General features: G+C 39.6%; 1 protein-coding gene across 1 annotated transcript in view; it reads right to left on the bottom strand.

The window, feature by feature from the left end:
- Positions 1-903: 903 nt before the first annotated feature.
- Positions 904-24,701, bottom strand: part of LOC118558639 — a 74,213-nt gene continuing 50,415 nt past the window's right edge. Inside the window, exon 4 of the mRNA XM_036129096.1 lies at positions 904-914. Coding sequence (XP_035984989.1) covers positions 904-914 — 11 coding nt within the window. The remainder of the gene's footprint in view (positions 915-24,701) is intronic.

Below are 24,701 nucleotides of genomic sequence, written 5' to 3'. Positions count from 1 at the left end.
AGAGCCGCAGCGTGCATGGCGTCCTGCTGCTCCTCTTAAAGGGACAGTCCCACATTTTCAGCTTCAGGTACCTGTTAGCCCTGGGCCAGACTGACAGAGGCCAGGCTGCCACACATCGGCGCCACCGAGCCCTCTGACCATCGCCGGCAGCAGGTGATGGGTCTTTGTCTCCTATTGGTCGGCTGTGTCAGGTAATTTATGTCTCTGAGAAAAAAGGTGCATTTAAAGGGAATTTCAGTCAGAAATGAAAATAAACATTAAAAACCGTTTCAGTACTTTGTGTCAGGGTTCTCTGTGTGGTCTCGCTCTATTCTACTCCACAGGTGGTTAGAGTTGGCTGTGGGGCATGCCCCACACCTGTGGCTCATCAGAAGCGGCTTTCTCTGGCTTCATAAGCGGAGCTCTGACAGATGGAAGATGCCAGAGGTTTAAACCAGTCGTGTTTTTTTTTTTTTAGTGCTTGGATGCACTCACCTGCCCTGACGTTCAGTCTGAAGAATCAGAACTGCAGGATCCCGACACTCAGAATTCCTCCCTTGATTTTCAGTCCGAAGAATCAGACCCGCAGAATCCGATGCTCAGATCTTGCTCTGGCTCTCCACTCAGACTCCCTTGAAGTTACCTAGACGGGCCTGAGACCCCCTCCCCCGGATTCTGCTGGCTCCCCTGTACTCTGGTCAATCCATGCGTCGCTCCGGTCAGTTGAGGCTCGCTCGGGATCCCTCGCCAGTTCCATCTGCCGCCCTCCAGCCACGAGCCACCAACATCTATAGAGTAGACCCACAGAGTTCCCTCGACACAACTTCTCCCCCGGTTAGGTCTGCCCAGCTAAATGGTAAGCAGCGTAGCTTCTGGTTATTTTCTTGGTTCAAGCTTTTAGTCACTACTTCTCTCTCTCCACAGTCACTCCGAGACTGTGGAGAGAGATGATATGATATGAGATGATATAATATGAGATGATATTATATGATATTATATTCTAACTGCAGAATATTATATCATGGCTTTAATTAGTAGAACCATAGCAGGAGGAATTGCCTTTAACTCTGTTAAATCGAGTCCAGGTACATGTTAATGTGTATTTTCTGATAAAGCATTTTACAATAAAAGGTTTCCGTCTTCTTCCATAAAGTGTAGAACAAACCAAACACCTTTCTCCAACTAATCTGTTTAAAAGAGTGATTTTTGTTTCATCAGGATTCATCTGTTGTTCCAAATCAGGACAAAGTTTGGTGAAAAGTTGGGTTTAAAAACTAGTTTCTAAAATTGCAGAACCTGTTTATGAAAGTCTGATAGTTTTATGGGTAATTTAAAGATTTTAAAGTCACATCTTTAAAATGTAATCCCACCAGTGTAATGTAATCCCACCAATGGCTTCAAAAATAGTAAGAAGAAAATTAGACCAGAGACCAGAGATTATATATATAAATATATACCAGAGATTTTGTAATTTTAATGACATTCTGTAATTTTTTAGTTTATTAGAAGCGTTGATTGGATCGAAATCAGATTTAAACCTTCTTCTAAAGATTTAACTATGTCACCTCCTGATGTAATTGCATCTGATTCTCCAAATGAAATTAAAGTTTTCCTGATTTAACTTTTTAAATAATTTTTTCAAATATAGAACATGAAAAAGCTGAATAAATGAGACAGGCTAAACTTTCCATTTTAATGAGTAGAATACGTCCAAAAATAGATAAATCTTTCTAGAGCCAACTGTTGAGAACGATTTTACTCATCCTGAATAGTCATTATTTCACATTTTTCATATTCAAATGCAGACCAGAGGCTTTAGAACATTTTTTTATCTCCTTCAGCACCTTTGAAGTTTGTGTTTTGTCTTTTAAGAACAGGATCATGTCATCTGCTAGTTGAGTAATTACCAGGGAGCTTCCATCACATTTAACGCTTCCATACTTGAATTATTTTTTTTAAAAGTTGTTAACAGCTCCGTCACCATAATAAACATCAGAGGTGAAACAGGACAACATTGATGAATTCCTCTTTTAACATCAAAACCTTTAGAAGTTCCTGAAGGTAAAATGCTGATCTATTGATGTCCGTGTAAAGCAGTGATACTCACTCATTTTTTCACAGCAGCCATATTGGCAGACCGAGGTCAAGAGGAGAGCCATTGTTACCACAATTTACCAAGTCACTGACATAATAAACCATTTCACCTAAATACTGGCTACCCCACATTAAAAACAGCACAGTCAATATATTTTACATTAAAATTTTATTGAAAATGAATCCCAACATGTTCCATCCAAATTGCCACAGAAGCCACTTTAATTAAAGTGTTTATTTACCTTAATAGAGGGAAGAGCAGAAGCTGGCATGCATGTCCTTAACCTTCTTCATGTTGTATTTGTAGCTTGTTGTCGTGATTATAGTGAGGCATTCAAGGTGAGCGTTGGTCAGTCTGTGTCTCTGTTTCCTCTTGATAATGTTCATGGTTGAAAATGTTGACTCACATGTGTATGTGCTCAACAAGAAAGACATCACCTTCTGTACGAGTGCTTTGAAGTTGGCAAAGTCTGCTTCAGAAACCAAGCTCCAGAAGTTACCAACACCTGCTCTGTGTTCAGCTTGGAGAAAGTCATTTGCTTGCAGCTCAATTATTTCACTTTGAAGAGAGGCACGGTTGTTAGGGCAGAGCTGTGTGATGGTTGGTGTAAGAGAGGATATATCCACATGAAAGGGGTTTTAACTAAGATTAAAAATGCCCTTATGTTCATTCACATCACTGAACCTGGATTCAAACTCCCCACTCAGCTCCAAAACTTCAACTAAACCACTGTAGCTAAAGCTCTGCTGCAGAGTACGCTCACTCTTGGCTTTTTCTTTCAGTCCTGGGAAGTGTGTGAGGTCTTTGTCAGATATCCACAGAGCAGTTATTTTGTTCTGGAAAGCTTTGATTGCCCTCATCATGTCACTTGGCAACTTGTCTCTTCCCTGGAGCTGCACGTTGACAGAGTTCAGGTGATGGTAATATCTGTTAGAAAGGCCAGCTGATGATCCAGTGTGGCTCTTTAACTCAGGCTAGTGTTTCCATGCTTGGAGCTCCATCAGTACACTTGAAGTTTGGACCAGCTTAGATGGTTTTGATTAAAAAAAAATCAACAGTGCATTCAGAACATCCTCAGCTGTGGTTTGGCCAAGAAGCAGAAGTAAGGCCAACATTTGCTCCTTCAAAGTGTTTTCTTTGGGGAAGCTCAGCCAAACACACAGCTGCTCATTATGGCTGATATCCGTGCTTTCATCCAGAGCCATGCTGAAACAGGGCACTGTGCGCAGCTCAGTCAGCAGCTGCTCACCTATGTCCCGTCCACTATCCTCCATCCGTCTCATTATTGTTTAATCAGACAGCTGTAATGCTTTTATTTGTTTAATAATTGCATCCTTGTTGTCAAAGTCTGCAAACATTATTTCTGCTGAGGCTAAAAAGCAGTCTTTCACTATCTCAGCGTCCTAGAATGGCTTTTTGGCCCTTGCCTAAATCCCTGCAGCCTGAAAAGATGCCTCTGTTAAAGGCTCTGCTGTAGAAGTTGTCCTGTGGAGAAGGTTTAGTTGTTGCTCAGGCGATGCACTAAGCTCTGTTATTTTTCTCTTTCTCAGTTCGCTGCCAGGTGGGGAACTTTCATTGAATTTTGGATGCGTGTTTTGAAATGGCGCTCTAAGTTACTTGGTTTGAAACACACACGGGTTTGTTTGCATATTAAGCACAGATGATCCTTGCTGTGAAGAACAAATAAAAATTCCTCTGTCCATTTGTCCTGAAACCTTCGCTGCTCGTCTTGTATTCCACGTATCTTGATCTTTTTACTGTGAATGTGCTCCTGCCTGCTTGCCTCCTCTCCCGCGTCATCTTCCTGTTGAATTTCGTCTTCCTCGTCCTCTGAATCTTTATCCTCTGTGTTACCTACAACACTGTGGCTCTGTCCATCTGGTTTTTGTCCCTTTTTTAGTAGAAATCCATCCATTTTGCTCATGTAACCTAGTGATGCTGAAGGCCGAGGATGTGCGCTAGCTTCACGTCAGTCATCAAGCGTGGCAGCGTTGTGAACAGGCCGTAAAGAATACGCTACCACCTAAATATTTATTGCCTTGGCTGTGTTATAGTTTTATACAGGATTATGAGCTGCAAGCCGCCAGATCAGGCATGACGAGCCACACAAAGAGTATCAGGGGTGTAAAGCAACTGAAGTTGTTTTAAACATTTCTCCCAAAGCAAAATACTCCAAAGCTTTTTAGATAAAGGGCTGTTCAACCATGGAAAGCTTTATAAAAATCCAGACAGAAAACGACTCCGTCATCCTCCAGCAGATGTTCTTAGTCCAGCAGATCTAGAACCAGTCTCAGCTTGTTGTGGATAGATCTCTCTTTAAGAAAACCAAACTGTGTTTCACTTAGAATCTGAGATAAATCATCTTTTAACTGATCTGTGATCAGTGCAGCAGTTTTTTCATCATTCTGTCTAATTCTTCAAGTCTAAAACCAGATTCACAGTTTTCCTTCTAAGCTGCATCTATTATTGGGAAATGTTCTTTGATTTATTCTAGAAAATGTTGGAGTTCATTGGATTGTATTCAGATGAATATAAAGTTGAGTAAAATATGTGAATTTCCTCTGAAATAACTTTATGATCTGTGAATTCTTTGTTGTCTATAATTAATGAATTTATGTTCTTTCTTTCTGGCCTATTTTTTTTCTAGGTCACTAAAATAAGATGAATTTTTTCACCTTCCTCTTTCCATTTAGCTACAGATCTGATGTCAGCACCTTGAGCCTTTTTACCGTATAGAACATCTCATTAGGCCCGAGCAGCTAAGCGCTGCGAAGGCCTATTGTTTCTGTGTTGTTTCTTATTAGGCCCGAGCAGCTAAGCGCTGCGAAGGCCTATTGTATCTGTAGTGTTTAATTAGGCCCGAGCAGCTAAGCGCTGCGAAGGCCTATTGTATCTGTAGTGTTAATTAGGCCCGAGCAGCGAAGCGCTGCGAAGGCCTATTGTATCTGTGTTGTTTAATTATTAGGCCCGAGCAGCTAAGCGCTGCGAAGGCCTATTGTATCTGTAGTGTTTAATTAGGCCCGAGCAGCTAAGCGCTGCGAAGGCCTATTGTAACTGCAGATTTTATTATTATTATTATTATTATTATTTATTCTTGGGACTTTTGAAACGGCTTTTTGGAGGCCTAAACATGCATGAAAACTCACCAAACTTTGCCCAAAATTGTCCCCCGTGAGAAATCGCATGATTTTAGTGTAATTGAAAGCGGGCGTGGCAAACCCGCTCAACAGCGCCAACTACAGTGAGTTGGGCCAAACCGTAACATGTAGAAAGCTGAAATTTTTTACCTAGGTAGCTTTCTTAAAGTTATGAAAAAAAGTCTATTGTGGGTATGCTCTAAAACCCACAGGAAGCCTGCCATTTTGGGTCAAAGGGTAAAATATTGACGGTTTTTGCCTCAAACTTTAACGAACTAGTCCTAGGCATTTTAAGCTATCTCTTTCAAATTTTTTCAGCGTGGAGATGAGACCTTGAGGGTTAAAAGTTATCAAAGGTTTTATGAAATATGCATATTTGCCTGAGCTGTCACATTGCAAAAATCAGGTTTGTGGAAAACCATTAAAAACGCATTAAATCAGTAAGCCCCAAGCCATGCTTTGTCTGAGAATTATGAAACTTGGTAAGCAGATGTAACTTCTCAGTCCCTACAAAAAAGTCTCTTGGACCAATTGTGTAAACCCTAAAGAAAGTCAATTAATTTTCATCAAAGATGTCATTTTGTCATAAAAACGGGTATTATTTTTGACCACAAGATGGCAGCATAATACTTTGAACCTCTGATTTACCCATGTCTATTCTTAATCACTCTTACTTTTATTTATCGACTCTTTAGCTTTCTTATCAGCCATTTAATTACCTTTCACTCCTATATGTGCAGGAACCCAAAGAAACACAGCTGATAACCCCATCATCTGAATATGATATAATATTTGTTGAATTACTAATAAGATATCTGGACGGCTTTCTGAATGATTTCTTTTTAAACTGATCAATGATGAACTTGAATCTGAACATATGACAGCTCTTAATGGTCTCACTTCCTCAATCCATTCTACAGCACCTAATAATGCAATCATTTCTGCCGTATAAACAGATATTCCTTCATTTAATTTCTTCCCTATATGCAGTTTAAACTCTGGAATTATTACACCTACTCCAGTTTGTCCTAATTGATTTTTTTGATTCATCCGTATACATTTTTACATAATTATAAAACTGTTCTATATATTCCTCCACTATTAAAGAATTACATATATACATTTTATCTCTATTTTTCTTTTCCAATATTGTTAAATCTACTATTGATTCAGGTAAGATCCATGGTGGTGTTATTGATAATGGTACTGTTGGACTAATATTTCAATGATTTAATCCTAATTCTCTTGCTTTCTGAATAATTGTCCAACCAAATGACTTATTATGAACCTTCTTTTTCACTGCAGGAATGTAAAAGTCAATTAATTTTCATCAAAGATGTCATTTTGTCATAAAAATGGGTATTATTTTTGACCACAAGATGGCAGCATAATACTTTGAACCTCTGATTTACCCATGTCTATTCTTAATCACTCTTACTTTTATTTATCGACTCTTTAGCTTTCTTATCAGCCATTTAATTACCTTTCACTCCTATATGTGCAGGAACCCAAAGAAACACAGCTGATAACCCCATCATCTGAATATGATATAATATTTGTTGAATTACTAATAAGATATCTGGACGGCTTTCTGAATGATTTCTTTTTAAACTGATCAATGATGAACTTGAATCTGAACATATGACAGCTCTTAATGGTCTCACCTCCTCAATCCATTCTACAGCACCTAATAATGCAATCATTTAGTAAATTAGCCCAATAGTTTAGAGATAACTGAATTCTTCTCAATGTCGGGAAGTCTGAACAACAACTCTTAATGCATCACGTGACTTTTGGCACAAATTTACCGCAGCGTGGGTGGGATTGTTTCTTAGTCGAGCAGAGGCTGTTTTGTGTGTGCAGAGACCATTTTGTACTGGAGGAAAACTTATAAATGATATTTTGAGTGCAAGGTTGGCGGACAGTTTGCAAAACAATTTCTTTTGTGTGAAACACATCTTTTTGTGTGCAAAACAAGTTTTATTTGTGTGCAACACCTTTTCTGTTTACAACCTTTTGGCAGGAAACTATCTCCATAACTCTTGCTGCAGCATTTTGGATCAGCTGAAGACTTTGAACTGCATTTCAACCAGTAAACTAATGTTTAAACCAGGGGTGTCAAACGTACGGCCCGCCAAACGATTTGGTCCGGCCCGGTGGCCAAATGCAATATCATTATTCAACGGCTGTATCTCCTTGCTGCATCAACTGATCTGCACCTGATTTCACTGCCGAACGGGTTCGTGTGAATTGCCCGGTGGACGTGCGCGTAAAATGCGTGACATTTTCTGCGGTGGCTGGCGGCAGGCGGTGCGCGTACCCCAGCGGTGCTTGGCTGCGAGGGCCGCTCATCGCCGCTTGCGGCTTTAATTATTATTATTATTAATCTGCCACCCCAAAGAGGGGCCTTTTTGAGGGCTTTATCATATTCAAAAACTCACCAAACTTGGCGGATGCATGAAGACTGTTTAAAAATTTTGTATTTTAAGGTCGTCACAAAAATCAAAAGAAAAATGCCTCAACGGCGCCACCTAGCAATTTTCAAAGGACCCTTTGCTATTCACTTACTTCATCATAGAGACATGAGATTTGGTACAGTGGTAGAGCTCAGCAGGACGCTCAGAATCTACAATTAATGTCATAGTGCAAATATCACAGGAAGTCGGCCATTTTAGATTGAAGGTCTGATTTTGACCCCATTTTTGACGTTTACAGCATTGGTATTTGATCGAACTCCTCCTAGAGATTTTGAGCGAGCGGCTTGAAACTCGGTCAGTCTGATCATAAGGCATGGCCAATTAAAAGTTATCAAAACGGTGAGTTTTTGAGCATGCTGAAGGGGCATTAGCAGGGGTCAAAGTTCACCTACTCGCCACAAAAAATAAAACTGTTATATCTCCTACACAGAAACACACAGAGGCACCAAACCTTCTGTGATTGATCATCATCGGGTCTTCTTTAATATCCAATGGTCAAATGATGACATCACTTAGGCCACGCCCCCTGACAACAGGAAGTGTCATGTTTTGCTGTAAGCGGTCGCTATGTTACCCCTCTGAACTAATCAACATGAAACTGTGTCCACAGACAGAACACATGTTGATGTGTTGTGGATTTCAGGCCAAACTGGATTCGATGGAGCAGGGGGGCGTGGCGGCGTGGCATATTCACCTCAAACGCTGCTGTCATATGTTTGGCTCTGAATTCCACAGTTTTGGGCCGAGCTGCTTAAAACTCATTTGGATGCATCCTTATCCACCCCCCAACAGGAATCCATAACAAACTTTAGTGAGCAGGACTTAGTTTCTCTATAGCGCCACCAAGCAATTTTCAAAGGACCCTTTGCTATTCACTTAGTTCATCGTAGAGTAATGAAATTTTGTACAGTTGTAGATCTCAGCAAGACGCTCAGAATTTACAATTAATGTTATAGTGCAAGTATCACAGGAAGTAAGCCATTTTAGATTGAAATCTAAATTTTGACACCATGTTGACATGTAAAGCATTTGGATTTGATCAAACTTGTCCAGCAGGGGGCAGCAAGAGACCACAAATAAACCCCAAAGGAATTTCTCTTGGTAAGTAAGTGATCTTAACTCTGGTTTTCTTTATATAGTTAAGTTGCACAGATATACAAATCCTGCTTGAAAACTGACAAACTTACACTTGTTCAATACATTTCAGTTTTTATTTATATAGCGCCAAATCATGAAACATGTCATCAGGGGTGGACTGGGACAAAACAGTCGGCCCTGGCATTTTGGATTAGACTGGCCCACCACATTTGTTTTGTGTACTGAATGTGTATATCAACTGTGCAATACCAACTGTGCAATACCTTGAGGCCAGGTTAATGGAAATTAGTGAGAGTGGACACTTAAAATACTTCTAAAATCTTAATTTATTAACACTGTAAAATGTAAACTCCACCACAGCACAGCAACAATTCTTAGATCAGAAAGGGGAGAGAGAAAGAGAGGTTTCACGGTCAATCACACATATTATCACGTTACATCATTATAAGAAGTTATTGTAAGTTGCTCATCAGATCTATTCAGTCTTCCAGATACTGTAGGGTAACATTGGACTAATGTGCACTCACTGTGTAAAAAAGGATGCCAATGACAAAATGAACCAGAGAATGCCTCACTTGTCATCATGGAAAAAAAGAAAATATATAATAACATAATATAAATTTTGATTTACTCAGTCATTTGTAATAAGTATTTTATTTATCTAATTTCCTAATTTTTGATCCTATTTTCTTTAAAATCGCAGACTTTTCGCTATTTTTCATGTAAATCCTTGGTGGCGCTTCATAGCGAAGCCGGTGAGGCCGCAGCGAGCTTGGCCTCCCCTGGGATTGTGCAATCCCATGTTAACTGCGCTGACTTCCATTCTGTGAATGCATCTTCCTGTTTATAGATCATAAATTCAATTGTTCAAACAGTTATGAACAGATTTTCCACAATTTAATGTATGTGGATTACGAATTGTGTTTTGGTCATCAAACTGTGTGCAGATAACATGTTTTCGTGGTGCTGGCCGATCATAAACAGCAAAGAACTGGTTGTAGGTGAGGTCGGCAGTTCCTTGGCCACTAGGCAGGGGGCGCTCAAGGGGCACCGCTCCTGATCCTAAAACTGTAGAGTAACAGCAAGTTATGGATGTTTTATTAGCGAGTTTTGCTAAACAAGTAAAGCACTAAAAAGACTCTAAACATACAGCTGGAACAGGACTGATGAAGGAAGGCTTTCCTCCCTGGCAGTGAGCTCCACTGAGACTGAGAGACTTTTAAAACTGAAGAAGATAAAGAGAACTTTTACCGGAAAATGATGATATTTTTGTTCAGAAAGAGCGCCGCAGGGACTTAAATTATAAGTAGAGGTAAGACAGCGATACTTATTCATGTTTTGTTTTTGTGATAAAATGTGCGTAATGTGGGTTATAGTTTTAGAATGTGTTACAAATGCAGAAATCCATCATAACTCATAAACTGTTACAGTCAAATGACAAATAATTTATTTTTATTTTTTCATCAAATAATCAATATTTTTCCATGTCTCTTGGTCAATTAATTTGGCTCAATCAGTCTCCTTCAGCACTTTCCAACGAGTCTACTCTGTAGAGTGTATATATTTGTAAATCTGACTCTGATGACGTCAGTGCATCACCAGCTACCCTACCGCACGTCACTGACTACAACCACCACCACCACCATATTCTACATCAGACAACGGAGCAGATGAAGGGCCTGCTGTTGGGAACATGTCAGTCAGTTTGACACTTCGCAGCGTCCGTTTGAAGAACTCGTTTCTTTTTTTCGTGCAGTTTCTCTGCGCAAGTTTCTTATCCATTACTACTGTGAACACCGCTGCACAAAGTTCCACAAGGAGCGTGAAGGTGTTTTTCTACTTTATGATTGGCGTAGCCCTTTAGACTGTCAGGGATGATAACCAATGGGCTGCAGTAGCCTGTGGTAAGGGCCGGATGATGGGAACAGACTCTTGCTCTGCTGATTTTATTTTTCTTCATGCATGATGCAAATATAACAAGACAGATATATAAAATAATAATAATAATACATATTATTAATATACATGTCGGGTCTGCCGGCCCAAACAGCACGTCGGCCCACCGGGAAAATGCCCGGTACGCCCGATTACCAGTCCATGCCTGCATGTCATCTAAAGGCAGTTTACAATGTCAAAATCAATCAGATTATACGTATTAAGTCAGATTATCCACATTGGTAAAATAAATTCCTATATAAGGGAACCAGTTGATTGCATCAAAGTCGTAACAAGCAGCATTGACTCCTGAAGAAGCGTAGAGCCACAGGGAGAGTCGTTTGCATTGTACATGGCTTTGCAGCAATCCCTCATACTGATCAAGCATGAAGTGACAGCAGAAGGAAAAACTCCCCATTAACAGGAAGGAAAAACCTCTAGCAGAACCGGGCTCAGTATGAACGGTAATCAGCCTTGACCGACTGGGGTTATAGAAGAGAGAGAAGAGACACAACAAGACAGACAAAAAGCACAGAAGCACACATTGATCCAGTAATCTGTTTTACATTAGATGGTAATAACAGGTGATCTGTCGTCCCTGGATGATGTCACAGCTAACAGAACGCCAGACCAGGTGTACCTACTATGAAGAAAAAATAGAAAAAACAAAAAGTTAAAAGCTGAAATGACAACAGTCATGCAAAATTGAAGAACAATAGACCCTGATGTCCTCCAGCAGCCTAAGCCTATAGCAGCATAACTATAGAGGTAGCTCAGGGTAACATAAACCACTCTAACTATAAGCTTTGTCAAAAAGGAAAGTCCCAAGAGCCAGCTTTTAGTGGAGGAGTTCAAGTATCTTGGGGTCTTGTTCACGAATGAGGGGAAGATGGAGCGGGAGATCGACAGGCGGATTGGTGCAGCGTCTGCAGTGAAGCGGGCGCTGTACCGATCCGTTGTGGTGAAGAGAGAGCTGAGCCAAAAGGCGAAGCTCTCGATTTACCGGTCGATCTACGTTCCTACCCTCATCTATGGTCACGAGCTTTGGGTCGTGACCGAAAGAACGAGATCCCGGATACAAGATCCCGAAATGAGTTTTCTCCATAGTGTGTGTGAGCTCTCCCTTAGAGATAAGGTGAGGAGCTCAGTCATCTGGGGAGGACTTAGAGTAGAGCCACTGCTTCTTCACGTCGAGAGGAGCCAGTTGAGGTGGCTTGTGCATCTGGTTAGGATGCCTCCTGGACGCCTCCCTGGTGAGGTGTTCCGGGCACGTCCCACCAGGAGGAGGCCCAGAGGGAGACCCAGGACATGCAGGAGGGACTATGTCTCTCGGCTGGCCTGCAAACGCCTTGGGATTCCCCCGGAGGAGCTGGCCCAAGTGGCTGGGGAGAGGAATGTCTGGGCCTCCTTTATAAAGCTGCTACCCCCGCAATATTGCTAAAGTGTTCCTTTGGCAATAGTCCAATTGCTAAAGTGTTACTTTTACATTACTTTTGGGTGTGTATCCACCAATTTAGATGTTAAACTTTCATAAAAGCTGTCTTAATGCAAGAAACAAAACCCTTAGACACATGAAATAGCAAGTAACTTTAAAAAACTAAAATGGTTTTGTTAACTTTTCACATTAAGCTGGATTAACAGCTAGTAAGATACCTTTGATTAAATTGGTATACTAATGTTTAAACCAGGGGTGTCAAAGCTACGGCCCGCCGAACGATTTAGTCCGGTCCGATGGCCAAATGCATTATCATTATTCAACGGCTGTATCTCCTCGCTGCATCGCGCGATCTGCACCAGATTTTTTTTGAGTCGTAGGGGAGCGCTGCCGAACACGTTCGTGTGAATCGCCCAGTGGACGGGCGGGCAAAATGCGTGACAGCATCTGCGGTGGCGGGCGGGCGGCGGTGCGCAAATCCCAGCGGTGGCCAATAGGCCAGAGCGGCGCTTTGCTGCGAGGGCCGCTCATCACCGCTTGCGGTTTTAATTAGGCCCGAGCAGCTAAGCGCTGCGAAGGCCTATTGTAACTGCAGATTTTATTATTATTATTATTATTATTATTATTAGGCCCGAGCAGCTAAGCGCTGCGAAGGCCTATTGTAACTGCAGATTTTATTATTATTATTATTATTATTATTATTATTATTATTATTATTTATTCTTGGGACTTTTGAAACGGCTTTTTGGAGGCCTAAACATGCATGAAAACTCACCAAACTTTGCCCAAAATTGTCCCCCGTGAGAAATCGCATGATTTTAGTGTAATTGAAAGCGGGCGTGGCAAACCCGCTCAACAGCGCCAACTAGAGTGAGTTGGGCCAAACCGTAACACGTAGAAAGCTGAAATTTTTTACCTAGGTAGCTTTTTTAAAGTTATGAAAAAAAGTCTATTGTGGGTATGCTCTAAAACCCACAGGAAGCCTGCCATTTTGGGTCAAAGGGTAAAATATTGACGGTTTTTGCCTCGAACTTTAACAAACTAGTCCTAGGCATTTTAAGTTATCACTTTCAAATTTTTTCAGCGTGGAGATGAGACCTTGAGGGTTAAAAGTTATCAAAGGTTTTATGAAATATGCATATTTGCCTGAGCTGTCGCATTGCAAAAATCAGGTTTGTGGAAAACCATTAAAAACGCATTAAATCAGTAAGCCCCAAGCCATGCTTTGTCTGAGAATTATGAAACTCAGTAAGCAGATGTAACTTCTCAGTCCCTACAAAAAAGTCTCTTGGACCAATTGTGTAAACCCTAAAGAAAGTCAATTAATTTTCATCAAAGATGTCATTTTGTCATAAAAACGGGTATTATTTTTGACCACAAGATGGCAGCATAATACTTTGAACCTCTGATTTACCCATGTCTATTCTTAATCACTCTTACTTTTATTTATCGACTCTTTAGCTTTCTTATCAGCCATTTAATTACCTTTCACTCCTATATGTGCAGGAACCCAAAGAAACACAGCTGATAACCCCAGCATCTGAATATGATATAATATTTGTTGAATTACTAATAAGATATCTGGACGGCTTTCTGAATTATTTCTTTTTAAACTGATCAATGATGAACTTGAATCTGAACATATAACAGCTCTTAATGGTCTCACTTCCTCAATCCATTCTACAGCAACTAATAATGCAATAATTTCTGCCGTATAAACATATTCCTTCATTTAATTTCTTCCCTATATGCAGTTTAAACTCTGGAATTATTACACCTACTCCAGTTTGTCGTAATTGCTTTTTTGATGCATCCGTATACATTTTTACATTATTATAAAACTGTTCTATATATTCCTCCACTATTATAGAATTACACATATACATTTTATCTTTATTTTTCTTTTCCAATATTGTTAAATCTACTATTGTTTCAGGTAAAATCCATGGTGGTGTTATTGATAATGGTACTGTTGGACTAATATTTAAATGATTTAATCCTAATTCTGTAGCTTTCTGAATAATTGTCCAACCTTATTATGAACCCTTTCTTTTTCACTGCAGGAATGTAACATTCATAGCCAACTAAACATCTCAATATATTAAGTATCCTTTTACATTTTTCAATAACCTTATCTATGTGCACTTTCCAGGATAGTTTTTTTTTACCAAACCATACTCCTAAGAATTTAAATTGCTTTACTCTCTCTAGATCTTTGTTCTGCCCTGAATATGTTTAATATGTTTAAAAGACATTTAAAAACTACTTTGAAATGTTAATATACCGTTCTCTGTTTTAAATGAATTTGCGGTGCTTTTATGTTGAAAATCTTCCGAACCGGAAGTAGGAAGTAAAGACGCAAACAAGAGGAAGAGAGCGTGTGTGCATCGTCTCAGGGCAGCAACAATGCAGTTAATCTCTCCGAAAGCAATGGTTGTAAGTGTTGCTCATTGTTTACAGATTCGATAAGATATGTTAATATCTTTTATGGTTATTTTGTGTATAAAAGCAACGGTAAAATGTCGTGGTCTGTGTGACAGCAGAGTGTGTGTGTTTACTTGCTAATTTTCTAGCCGGCTGTGAAAATACCTGTTGAGTTAATATTAAGCAGCTGATACTTTGATACGTTAATACTGATATTTACATGGCTGTTTATTAAGCCATTTTTTTTGTATCTTTCTTTTCTAGTTTTACACTGGATTCAAAGCAGTCAGAAATGCTGACTAAATGTGTAAGAAGATAATAAAGGAGCAAGCCGCTCACTTCCTGGCTCTTGAATAAGGAGTTTGGCTGGCTGTTTATCTGTGTTCATGCAAGAGCAAAACACATAGAGAGAACAGTACAATCTTGATTATATAACTTCAGTTGTACTTCTTGATTTCTTTTCTGAGTAAAAAGCAATACTTTTGTTTTATCTACCGAAAATTTAAAACTCCATTTGTAAGACCATTGTTCAACCTTATGAATTGCTTTTTGTACTTTCCCTACAATAAATTTAACATTCCTTCTACGTTTCCAAATAGCTCCGTCATCAGCAAACAATGAACAACCCAATTCATTTTCTATTTCTTTAAGTGCATCATTTATCATAACTGAAAATAATAAAGGACTGATAATACTGCCTTGTGTGGTTCTTTTTAATTTCTCCCTGAAAGACTCTTACCAACTCTTACCTGTATTATCCATTCTGGCCTCTGGAAATAAAGTTAAAAATCTTGGTGTTGTCTTCGACCAAGACATGTCATTTAAATCCCATATTAAACAGGTTTCCAGAGTTTCCTTTTTTTCACCTCAGGAATATCGCCAAAATTAGAAACATTCTGTCCAGGGGTGACGCTGAAAAACTAGTCCATGCATTTGTTACTTCAAGGCTGGACTATTGTAATTCTTTACTATCAGGAAGTCCACAAAATGCAGTTCGAAGTCTTCAGCTGATCCAAAATGCTGCAGCAAGAGTTCTGATGAAAATCAACAAGAGGGATCATATTTCTCCAATTTTAGCTTCCCTTCATTGGCTTCCTGTTATATCAAGAATAGAATTTAAGCTTATAGTTAGAGTGGCTCATGTTACCCTGAGCTACATCTGTAGTTATGCTGCTATAGGCTTAGGCTGCTGGAGGACATCGGGGCCTATTTCTCTCACTCTACTGATTTCTACTGTTCTCCAGTCTACTGTTCTCCAGTTTTGCATTGCATTACATTGAAATGACTGTTGTCATTTCAGCTTGTAACTTTTTGTTCTCTCTCTTTTTTCTTCATAGTAGGTACACCTAGTCTGACGTTCTGTTAACTGTGACATCATCCAGGGAAGACAGATCACCACTATTACCATCTAATGTATAACAGATCACTGGATCAATGTGTGCTTCTGTGCTTTTTTGTTTCTCTTGTTGTGTCTCTGCTCTGTCTTCTGTAACCCCCAGTCGGTCGAGGCAGATGACCGTTCATACTGAGCCTGGTTCTGCTGGAGGTTTTTCCTTCCTGCTAATGGGTGGTTTTTCTTTCCACTGACGCTTCATGCTTGCTCAGTATGAGGGATTTTTGCAAAGCCATGGACAATGCAGATGACTCCCCCTGTAGCACTGCGCTTCCCCAGGAGTGAATGCTGCTTGTTGGGACTTTGATGCAATCAACTGGTTTCCTTATATAGGACATTTTTGACCAATCTGTATAATATGATTGATTTTGACTTTGTAAAGTGCCTCGAGATGACATGTTTATGAATTGGCGTTATATAAATAAAATTGAATTGAATTGTTAAAAAGTTCTCTACCCAATGATAAATTCTTCCACAAATTCACATTTTCCTCAATTTGATCAATAATCCCTCTTTCCACATCATATCATAAGCCTTTTCTATATCTAAGAACACTGCCAAAACACTTTCTTTATTAACTTTTGCTGTTAGTACCTCATGTTGTAAACACACAATTGGATCCATAGTATTCCTTCCTCTTCTGAAACCGCTTTGATAATTTGATAAGTACCCTTTTGATTCAACAAAATAAATTAATCTTTCAATTACCATTTTCTCCATAATTTTACTGAAACATGATGTTAAAGCAATAGGTCTATAATTTTCTGGTTTTGAGCTATCTTTACCCGTTTTTGGAATTGGAACCACAATAGCCTCTTTCCAACTTCTAGGTCATTTCCCATTTTCTATTATAAATATCTAATAATATTAATTTTGAGTATTCACTTAGCTTATTTATCATTATATACCATATTTGATCACTCCCTGGGGTTGACATCTTAACTTTCCTCATGGCTCGTCTTAACTCCGCTATAGAAAAATCGATTTTAATAATACTATTTCCTTCTTCTCTGTTTATCATATGTCCTTTTTCCAATAAAGTTATAGCTCTATCCGTTTTCTACTCTTCACTAATATTATTGGAACTATGTATTTGTACAAATGTTTGTGACAACATTGTTGCTTTTTCTTCATTAATAACTGCCGTTGTTCTATCACTAACTAAAACTGGATAACTATAATCCCTTTTAATACCATTCATTAGTTTAATAATTTTCCATACTTTCTCTATATCTGTTTCTCTTCCTAATGAATTACAATAATTTCTCCAATATTCTCTTTTTGTATTTCTTATAACTCTTTTTACTATAGCTTGCATCTTCTTGTATTCAATTAAATTTTTAAAATTCTGATTTCCTTATAGAATTTTAAAAGCTTTATTTCGGGATTTAATAGCCTGGTCACATTCTATTGTCCACCATGGAATTATCTTCTTTTTATGTATCCCTCCTTTCTTTGGAACTGACTGTTGAACAGCTTCTATGATTGAACTACAAAAGATTTTGTTTAATGAATCAATACCAAGATTCATGTCAATTTCCTTAATTTTATCTTCACTTATTTCCTTATATTTCTCCCAATCTGCTCTACTAAATTACCAGTTACATAATCTTTCACACCCTCCATATGTTGCCCTATGTTCCCCACCACAATTACAGCATTTATCCTGAACATTTTCACCACATTCTTGTATTTTGTGGTCCCCTCCACATTTTAAACAGCTCTGTTTGCCCCTGCACACTGCAGCAAATGTGACCATACCTCTGACACTTGAAACACCGAAGTGGAGGTGGAACATAAGGCCTAACTGAATAACACAAGAAACCCACTTTGACTCTATCTGGAACTTCTGGAGTAGAAAATTCCAGAAGCACAGATAAGCTGTCAACTCGCTCATTATTAACTGTTTTCTGCAATCTCTTTATATCCTTGACTTTAACATGATTTTATGTTTTAATTTCTCTAGATCTTCATTAACTGGAATTCCATAAATAACTCCTCGGGATCCTTTCTTTTCTCCCAACACTCTTTTACTTTCCACTCTTTTATTTCCAATACTCTCAACACTCATTGCTTTCCTTTTTTGTTCTTCCAATTTACAAACATTTAGCAAGCTTCCATCTCTCAGCGTTTTAGCCATTTCAACTTCCCCTATTTTCTTTTTTGTTTCCTTAGAAACTATTTTTGGGCTCAGAGCAATATTTTCATCTTCCTTTTTGAATTTTAATGTTATCTTCACCTCCTCTTTCATGATCTTTTCAGAGTCTTCAGCTGATCCAAAATGCTGCAGCAAGAGTTGTGATGAAAATCAACAAGAGGGATCATATTTCTCCAATTTAAGCTTCCCTTAATTGGCTTCCTGTTAAATCAAGAATAGAATTTAAAATTCTTCTAACGTATAAAGCCCTTAATAATCAAGCTCCATCATATATCAGAGCTCTGATTACCCCGTATGTTCCAAACAGAGCACTTCGCTCTCAGACTGCAGGTCTGCTGGTGGTTCCTAGAGTCTCTAAAAGTAGAATGGGAGGCAAATCCTTTAGCTATCAGGCTCCTCTCCTGTGGAACCAACTCCCAGTTTTGGTTCGTGAGGCAGACACCTTGTCTACTTTTAAGACTAATCTTAAAACTTTCCTTTTTGACAAACCTGAAAGTTAGAGTGGCTCATGTTACCCTGAGCTACATCTATAGTTGTGCTGCTATAGGCTTAGGCTACTGGAGGACATCAGGGTATATTTTTATCACTCTACTGATTTCTACTGTTCTCCAGTCTACTGTTCTCCAGTTTTTCATTCCATTACATTGAAATGACTGTTGACATTTCAGCTTTTAACTTTTTGCTCTCTCTGTTTTTTCTTCATAGTAGGTACACCTGGTCTGACGTAAATAAAATTGAATTGAATTGAATCTTTTTATGCACACCCTTGCTTCCATCATCTGTACTGTCGTCTTCAAGATTTCTTTTGTCTCCTGAATTCCCAGAACCTCTGCCTGCTTCACTACATTTGAATTTTCCACTTCCCCGGTAACTAGCAACTGGCGTTCAACTATCCGTATCCATATCACTATGTAGTTCTTCCTCATCCTCTACAACCTGAGCCGCCATCCTGATCCAGTCACAAACTTGCTTATGCCTACCGCCAACCTTTTCCTTCTTCCTTCAGATAGATTTCTCTGACGAAGCAACGCACGCACCTGTTTCCAACCAGCCTGTCACTCAGTCTCCTACCCGAGAGCGTCCTGTCTGCTCATCTCCATCAACATGGTTTAACCTCTCCTGTCGGGAAGTCTGACCAACAACAACTCTTAATGCATCACGTGACTTTTGGCATAAATTTACTGCAGCGTGGGTGGGATTGTTTTGTAGTCGAGCAGAGACCATTTTGTACTGGAGGAAAACTTATAAATGATATTTTGAGCGCAAGGTTGGCGGACAGTTTGCAAAACAAATTTGTTTTGTGTGCAACACCTTTTTTGTGTACAACCTTTCAGCTGAAGACTTTGAACTGCATTTCAACCAGTAAACTAATGTTTGAACCAGGGGTGTCAAACGTACGGCTCGCCAAACGATTTAGTCCGGCCCGGTGGCCAAATGCATTATCATTATTCAACGGCTGTATCTCCTCGCTGCATCGACCGATCTGCACCTGATTTTTTGTGAGTTGTGGGGGAGCGCTGCCAAACGGGTTCGTGTGAATCGCCCGGTTGACGGGCAGGGAAATTGCGTGACAGCTTCTGCGGTGGCTGGCGGCAGGCGGTGCGCGTACCCCAGCGGTGCTTGGCTGCGAGGGCCGCTCATCGCCGCTTGCGGCTTTAATTATTATTATTATTTATTCTTGGGACTTTTGAAACGGCTTTTTGGAGGCCTAAACATGCATGAAAACTCACCAAACTTTGCCCAAAATTGTCCCCCGTGAGAAATCGCATGATTTTAGTGTAATTGAAAGCGGGCGCGGCAAACCCGCTCAACAGCGCCAACTAGAGTGAGTTGGGCCAAACCGTAACACGTAGAAAGCTGAAATTTTTTACCTAGGTAGCTTTCTTAAAGTTATGAAAAAAAGTCTATTGTGGGTATGCTCTAAAACCCACAGGAAGCCTGCCATTTTGGGTCAAAGGGTAAAATATTGACGGTTTTTGCCTCAAACTTTAACGAACTAGTCCTAGGCATTTTAAGCTATCACTTTCAAATTTTTTCAGCGTGGAGATGAGACCTTGAGGGTTAAAAGTTATCAAAGGTTTTATGAAATATGCATATTTGCCTGAGCTGTCACATTGCAAAAATCAGGTTTGTGGAAAACCATTAAAAACGCATTAAATCAGTAAGCCCCAAGCCATGCTTTGTCTGAGAATTATGAAACTTGGTAAGCAGATGTAACTTCTCAGTCCCTACAAAAAAGTCTCTTGGACCAATTGTGTAAACCCTAAAGAAAGTCAATTAATTTTCATCAAAGATGTCATTTTGTCATAAAAACGGGTATTATTTTTGACCACATGATGGCAGCATAATACTTTGAACCTCTGATTTACCCATGTCTATTCTTAATCACTCTTACTTTTATTTATCGACTCTTTAGCTTTCTTATCAGCCATTTAATTACCTTTCACTCCTATATGTGCAGGAACCCAAAGAAACACAGCTGATAACCCCATCATCTGAATATGATATAATATTTGTTGAATTACTAATAAGATATCTGGACGGCTTTCTGAATGATTTCTTTTTAAACTGATCAATGATGAACTTGAATCTGAACATATGACAGCTCTTAATGGTCTCACTTCCTCAATCCATTCTACAGCACCTAATAATGCAATCATTTCTGCCGTATAAACAGATATTCCTTCATTTAATTTCTTCCCTATATGCAGTTTAAACTCTGGAATTATTACACCTACTCCAGTTTGTCCTAATTGATTTTTTTGATTCATCCGTATACATTTTTACATAATTATAAAACTGTTCTATATATTCCTCCACTATTAAAGAATTACATATATACATTTTATCTCTATTTTTCTTTTCCAATATTGTTAAATCTACTATTGTTTCAGGTAAGATCCATGGTGGTGTTATTGATAATGGTACTGTTGGACTAATATTTCAATGATTTAATCCTAATTCTCTTGCTTTCTGAATAATTGTCCAACCAAATGACTTATTGTGAACCTTCTTTTTTACTGCAGGAATGTAAAAGTCAATTAATTTTCATCAAAGATGTCATTTTGTCATAAAAACGGGTATTATTTTTGACCACAAGATGGCAGCATAATACTTTGAACCTCTGATTTACCCATGTCTATTCTTAATCACTCTTACTTTTATTTATCGACTCTTTAGCTTTCTTATCAGCCATTTAATTACCTTTCACTCCTATATGTGCAGGAACCCAAAGAAACACAGCTGATAACCCCATCATCTGAATATGATATAATATTTGTTGAATTACTAATAAGATATCTGGACGGCTTTCTGAATGATTTCTTTTTAAACTGATCAATGATGAACTTGAATCTGAACATATGACAGCTCTTAATGGTCTCACTTCCTCAATCCATTCTACAGCACCTAATAATGCAATCATTTAGTAAATTAGCCCAATAGTTTAGAGATAACTGAATTCTTCTCAATGTCAGGAAGTCTGAACAACAACTCTTAATGCATCACGTGACTTTTGGCACAAATTTAGCGCAGCGTGGGTGGGATTGTTTCTTAGTCGAGCAGAGGCTGTTTTGTGTGTGCAGAGACCATTTTGTACTGGAGGAAAACTTATAAATGATATTTTGAGTGCAAGGTTGGCGGACAGTTTGCAAAACAATTTCTTTTGTGTGAAACACATCTTTTTGTGTGCAAAACAAGTTTTATTTGTGTGCAACACCTTTTCTGTTTACAACCTTTTGGCAGGAAACTATCTCCATAACTCTTGCTGCAGCATTTTGGATCAGCTGAAGACTTTGAACTGCATTTCAACCAGTAAACTAATGTTTAAACCAGGGGTGTCAAACGTACGGCCCGCCAAACGATTTGGTCCGGCCCGGTGGCCAAATGCAATATCATTATTCAACGGCTGTATCTCCTTGCTGCATCAACCGATCTGCACCTGATTTCACTGCCGAACGGGTTCGTGTGAATCGCCCGGTGGACGGGCGGGGAAAATGCGTGACAGCTTCTGCGGTGGCTGGCGGCAGGCGGTGCGCGTACCCCAGCAGTGCTTGGCTGCGAGGGCCGCTCATCGCCGCTTGCGGCTTTAATTATTAGGCCCGAGCAGCGAAGCGCTGCGAAGGCCTATTGTATCTGTGTTGTTTAATTATTAGGCCCGAGCAGCTAAGCGCTGCGAAGGCCTATTGTATCTGTGTTGTTTCTTATTATTATTATTCTGCCCCCCTAAAGAGGGGCCTTTTTGGGGGCCTTACCATTTTCAAAAACTCACCAAACTTGGCGGATGCAAGAAGACTGTTTAAAAATTTTGGATTTTAAGGTCGTCACAAAAATCAAAAGAAAAATGCCTCAACGGCGCCACCTAGAAATTTTCAAAGGACCCTTTGCTATTCACTTACTTCATCGTAGAGTAATGAAATTTTGTACAGTTGTAGATCTAAGCAAGACGTTTAGAATTTACAATTAACGTCATAGTGCAAATATCACAGGAAGTCGGCCATTTTAGATTGAAAGTCGTAATTTGACCTCATTTTTGACGTTTACAGCATTGGTATTTGATCGAACTCGTCCTAGGGATTTCGAACGAGCGGCTTAAAACTCCGTCAGTCTGATCATAAGGCATGGCCAATTAAAAGTTATCAAAACTGTGAGTTTTTGAGCATTTTGAAGGGGCGTTAGCAGGGGTCAAAGTTCACCTACTCGCCACAAAACATAAAACTGTTATATCTCCCACACAGAAACACACAGAGGCACCAAACTTTCTGTGATTGTTCATCATCGGGTCTTCTACAATATCCAATGGTCAAATGATGACATCACTTAGGCCACGCCCCCTGACAACAGGAAAAACTGTTATATCTCCTACACAGAAACACACAGAGGCACCAAACTTTCTGTGATTGATCATCATCAGGTCTTCTACAATATCCAATGGTCAAATGATGACGTCACTTAGGCCACGCCCCCTGACAACAGGAAAAACTGCTATATCTCCTACACAGAAACACACAGAGGCACCAAACTTTCTGTGATTGATCATCATCAGGTCTTCTACAATATCCAATGGTCAAATGATGACATCACTTAGGCCACGCCCCCTGAAAACAGGAAAAACTGTTATATCTCCTACACAGAAACACACAGAGGCACCAAACTTTCTGTGATTGATCATCATCGGGTCTTCTACAATATCCAATGGTCAAATGATGACATCACTTAGGCCACGCCCCCTGACAACAGGAAAAACTGCTATATCTCCTACACAGAAACACACAGAGGCACCAAACTTTCTGATTGATCATCATCGGGTCTTCTACAATATCCAATGGTCAAATGATGACATCACTTAGACCACGCCCCCTGACAACAGGAAGTGTCATGTTTTATTGTTAGCAGTCGGTATGTTACCCCTCTGAGCTAATCAACATGAACGAGATCCTGGCGGGCGGCCAGCGGTGCGCAAATCCCAGCGGTGGCCAAGGCCGGAGCGGCGCTTGGCTGCGAGGGCCGCTCGATGCCGCTTGCGGCTTTAATTATTATTATTATTATTAATCTGCCACCCCAAAGAGGGGCCTTTTTGGGGGCTTTATCATACTCAAAAACTCACCAAACTTGGCGGATGCAAGAAGACTGTTTAAAAATTTTGTATTTTAAGGTCGTCACAAAAATCAAAACAAAAATGCCTCAACGGCGCCACCTAGCAATTTTCAAAAGACCCTTTGCTATTCACTTACTTCATCGTAGAGACATGAAATTTGGTACAGTGGTAGAGCTCACCAAGACGCTCAGAATTTACAATTAATGTCATAGTGAAAATATCACAGGAAGTCGGCCATTTTAGATTGAAGGTCTGATTTTGACCTCAATTTTGACGTTTACAGCATTGGTACTTGATCGAACTCCTCCTAGGGATTTCGAGCGAGCGGCTTGAAACTCGGTCAGTCTGATCATAAGGCATGGCCAATTAAAAGTTATCAAAACGGTGAGTTTTTGAGCATGTTGAAGGGGCGTTAGCAGGGGTCAAAGTTCACCTACTCGCCACAAAACATAAAACTGTTATATCTCCTACACAGAAACACACAGAGGCACCAAACTTTCTGTGATTGATCATCATCGGGTCTTCTACAATATCCAATGGTCAAATGATGACATTGCTTAGGCCACGCCCCCTGACAACAGGAAGTGTCATGTTTTGTTGTAAGCGGTCGCTATGTTACCCCTCTGAGCTAATCAACATGAAACTGTGTCAAGAGACAGAAGACATATTGGTGTGTTGTGGATTCCAGCCCCAAGTGGATTCCATGGAGCAGGGCGGCGTGGTGGCGTGGGGAAGTCACATCAAACCATATATTTTTAATCTTTTGACAGCATTATTTGCTCAAACCTGTCCACCAGGTGGCAGCAAGAGACCACAAATAAACCAAGTTGTCTTGTTCAGTAAGGCAAGGCAAATTTATTTATATAGCACAATTCAGTACAAAGACAATGCAAAGTGCTTTACATGATTAAAATATAGCAAAATAAAACAGAATAAAAGCAAGTAGGAATAAAATGTAGATAGAAAAAAGAACA

This window comes from Fundulus heteroclitus, unplaced genomic scaffold (genome assembly GCF_011125445.2).
Source record: "Fundulus heteroclitus isolate FHET01 unplaced genomic scaffold, MU-UCD_Fhet_4.1 scaffold_138, whole genome shotgun sequence".
Lineage (NCBI taxonomy): Eukaryota > Metazoa > Chordata > Actinopteri > Cyprinodontiformes > Fundulidae > Fundulus > Fundulus heteroclitus.
Note: the sequence above shows the minus strand (reverse complement) of the source record. Positions and strands in the feature narration are given on the sequence as shown.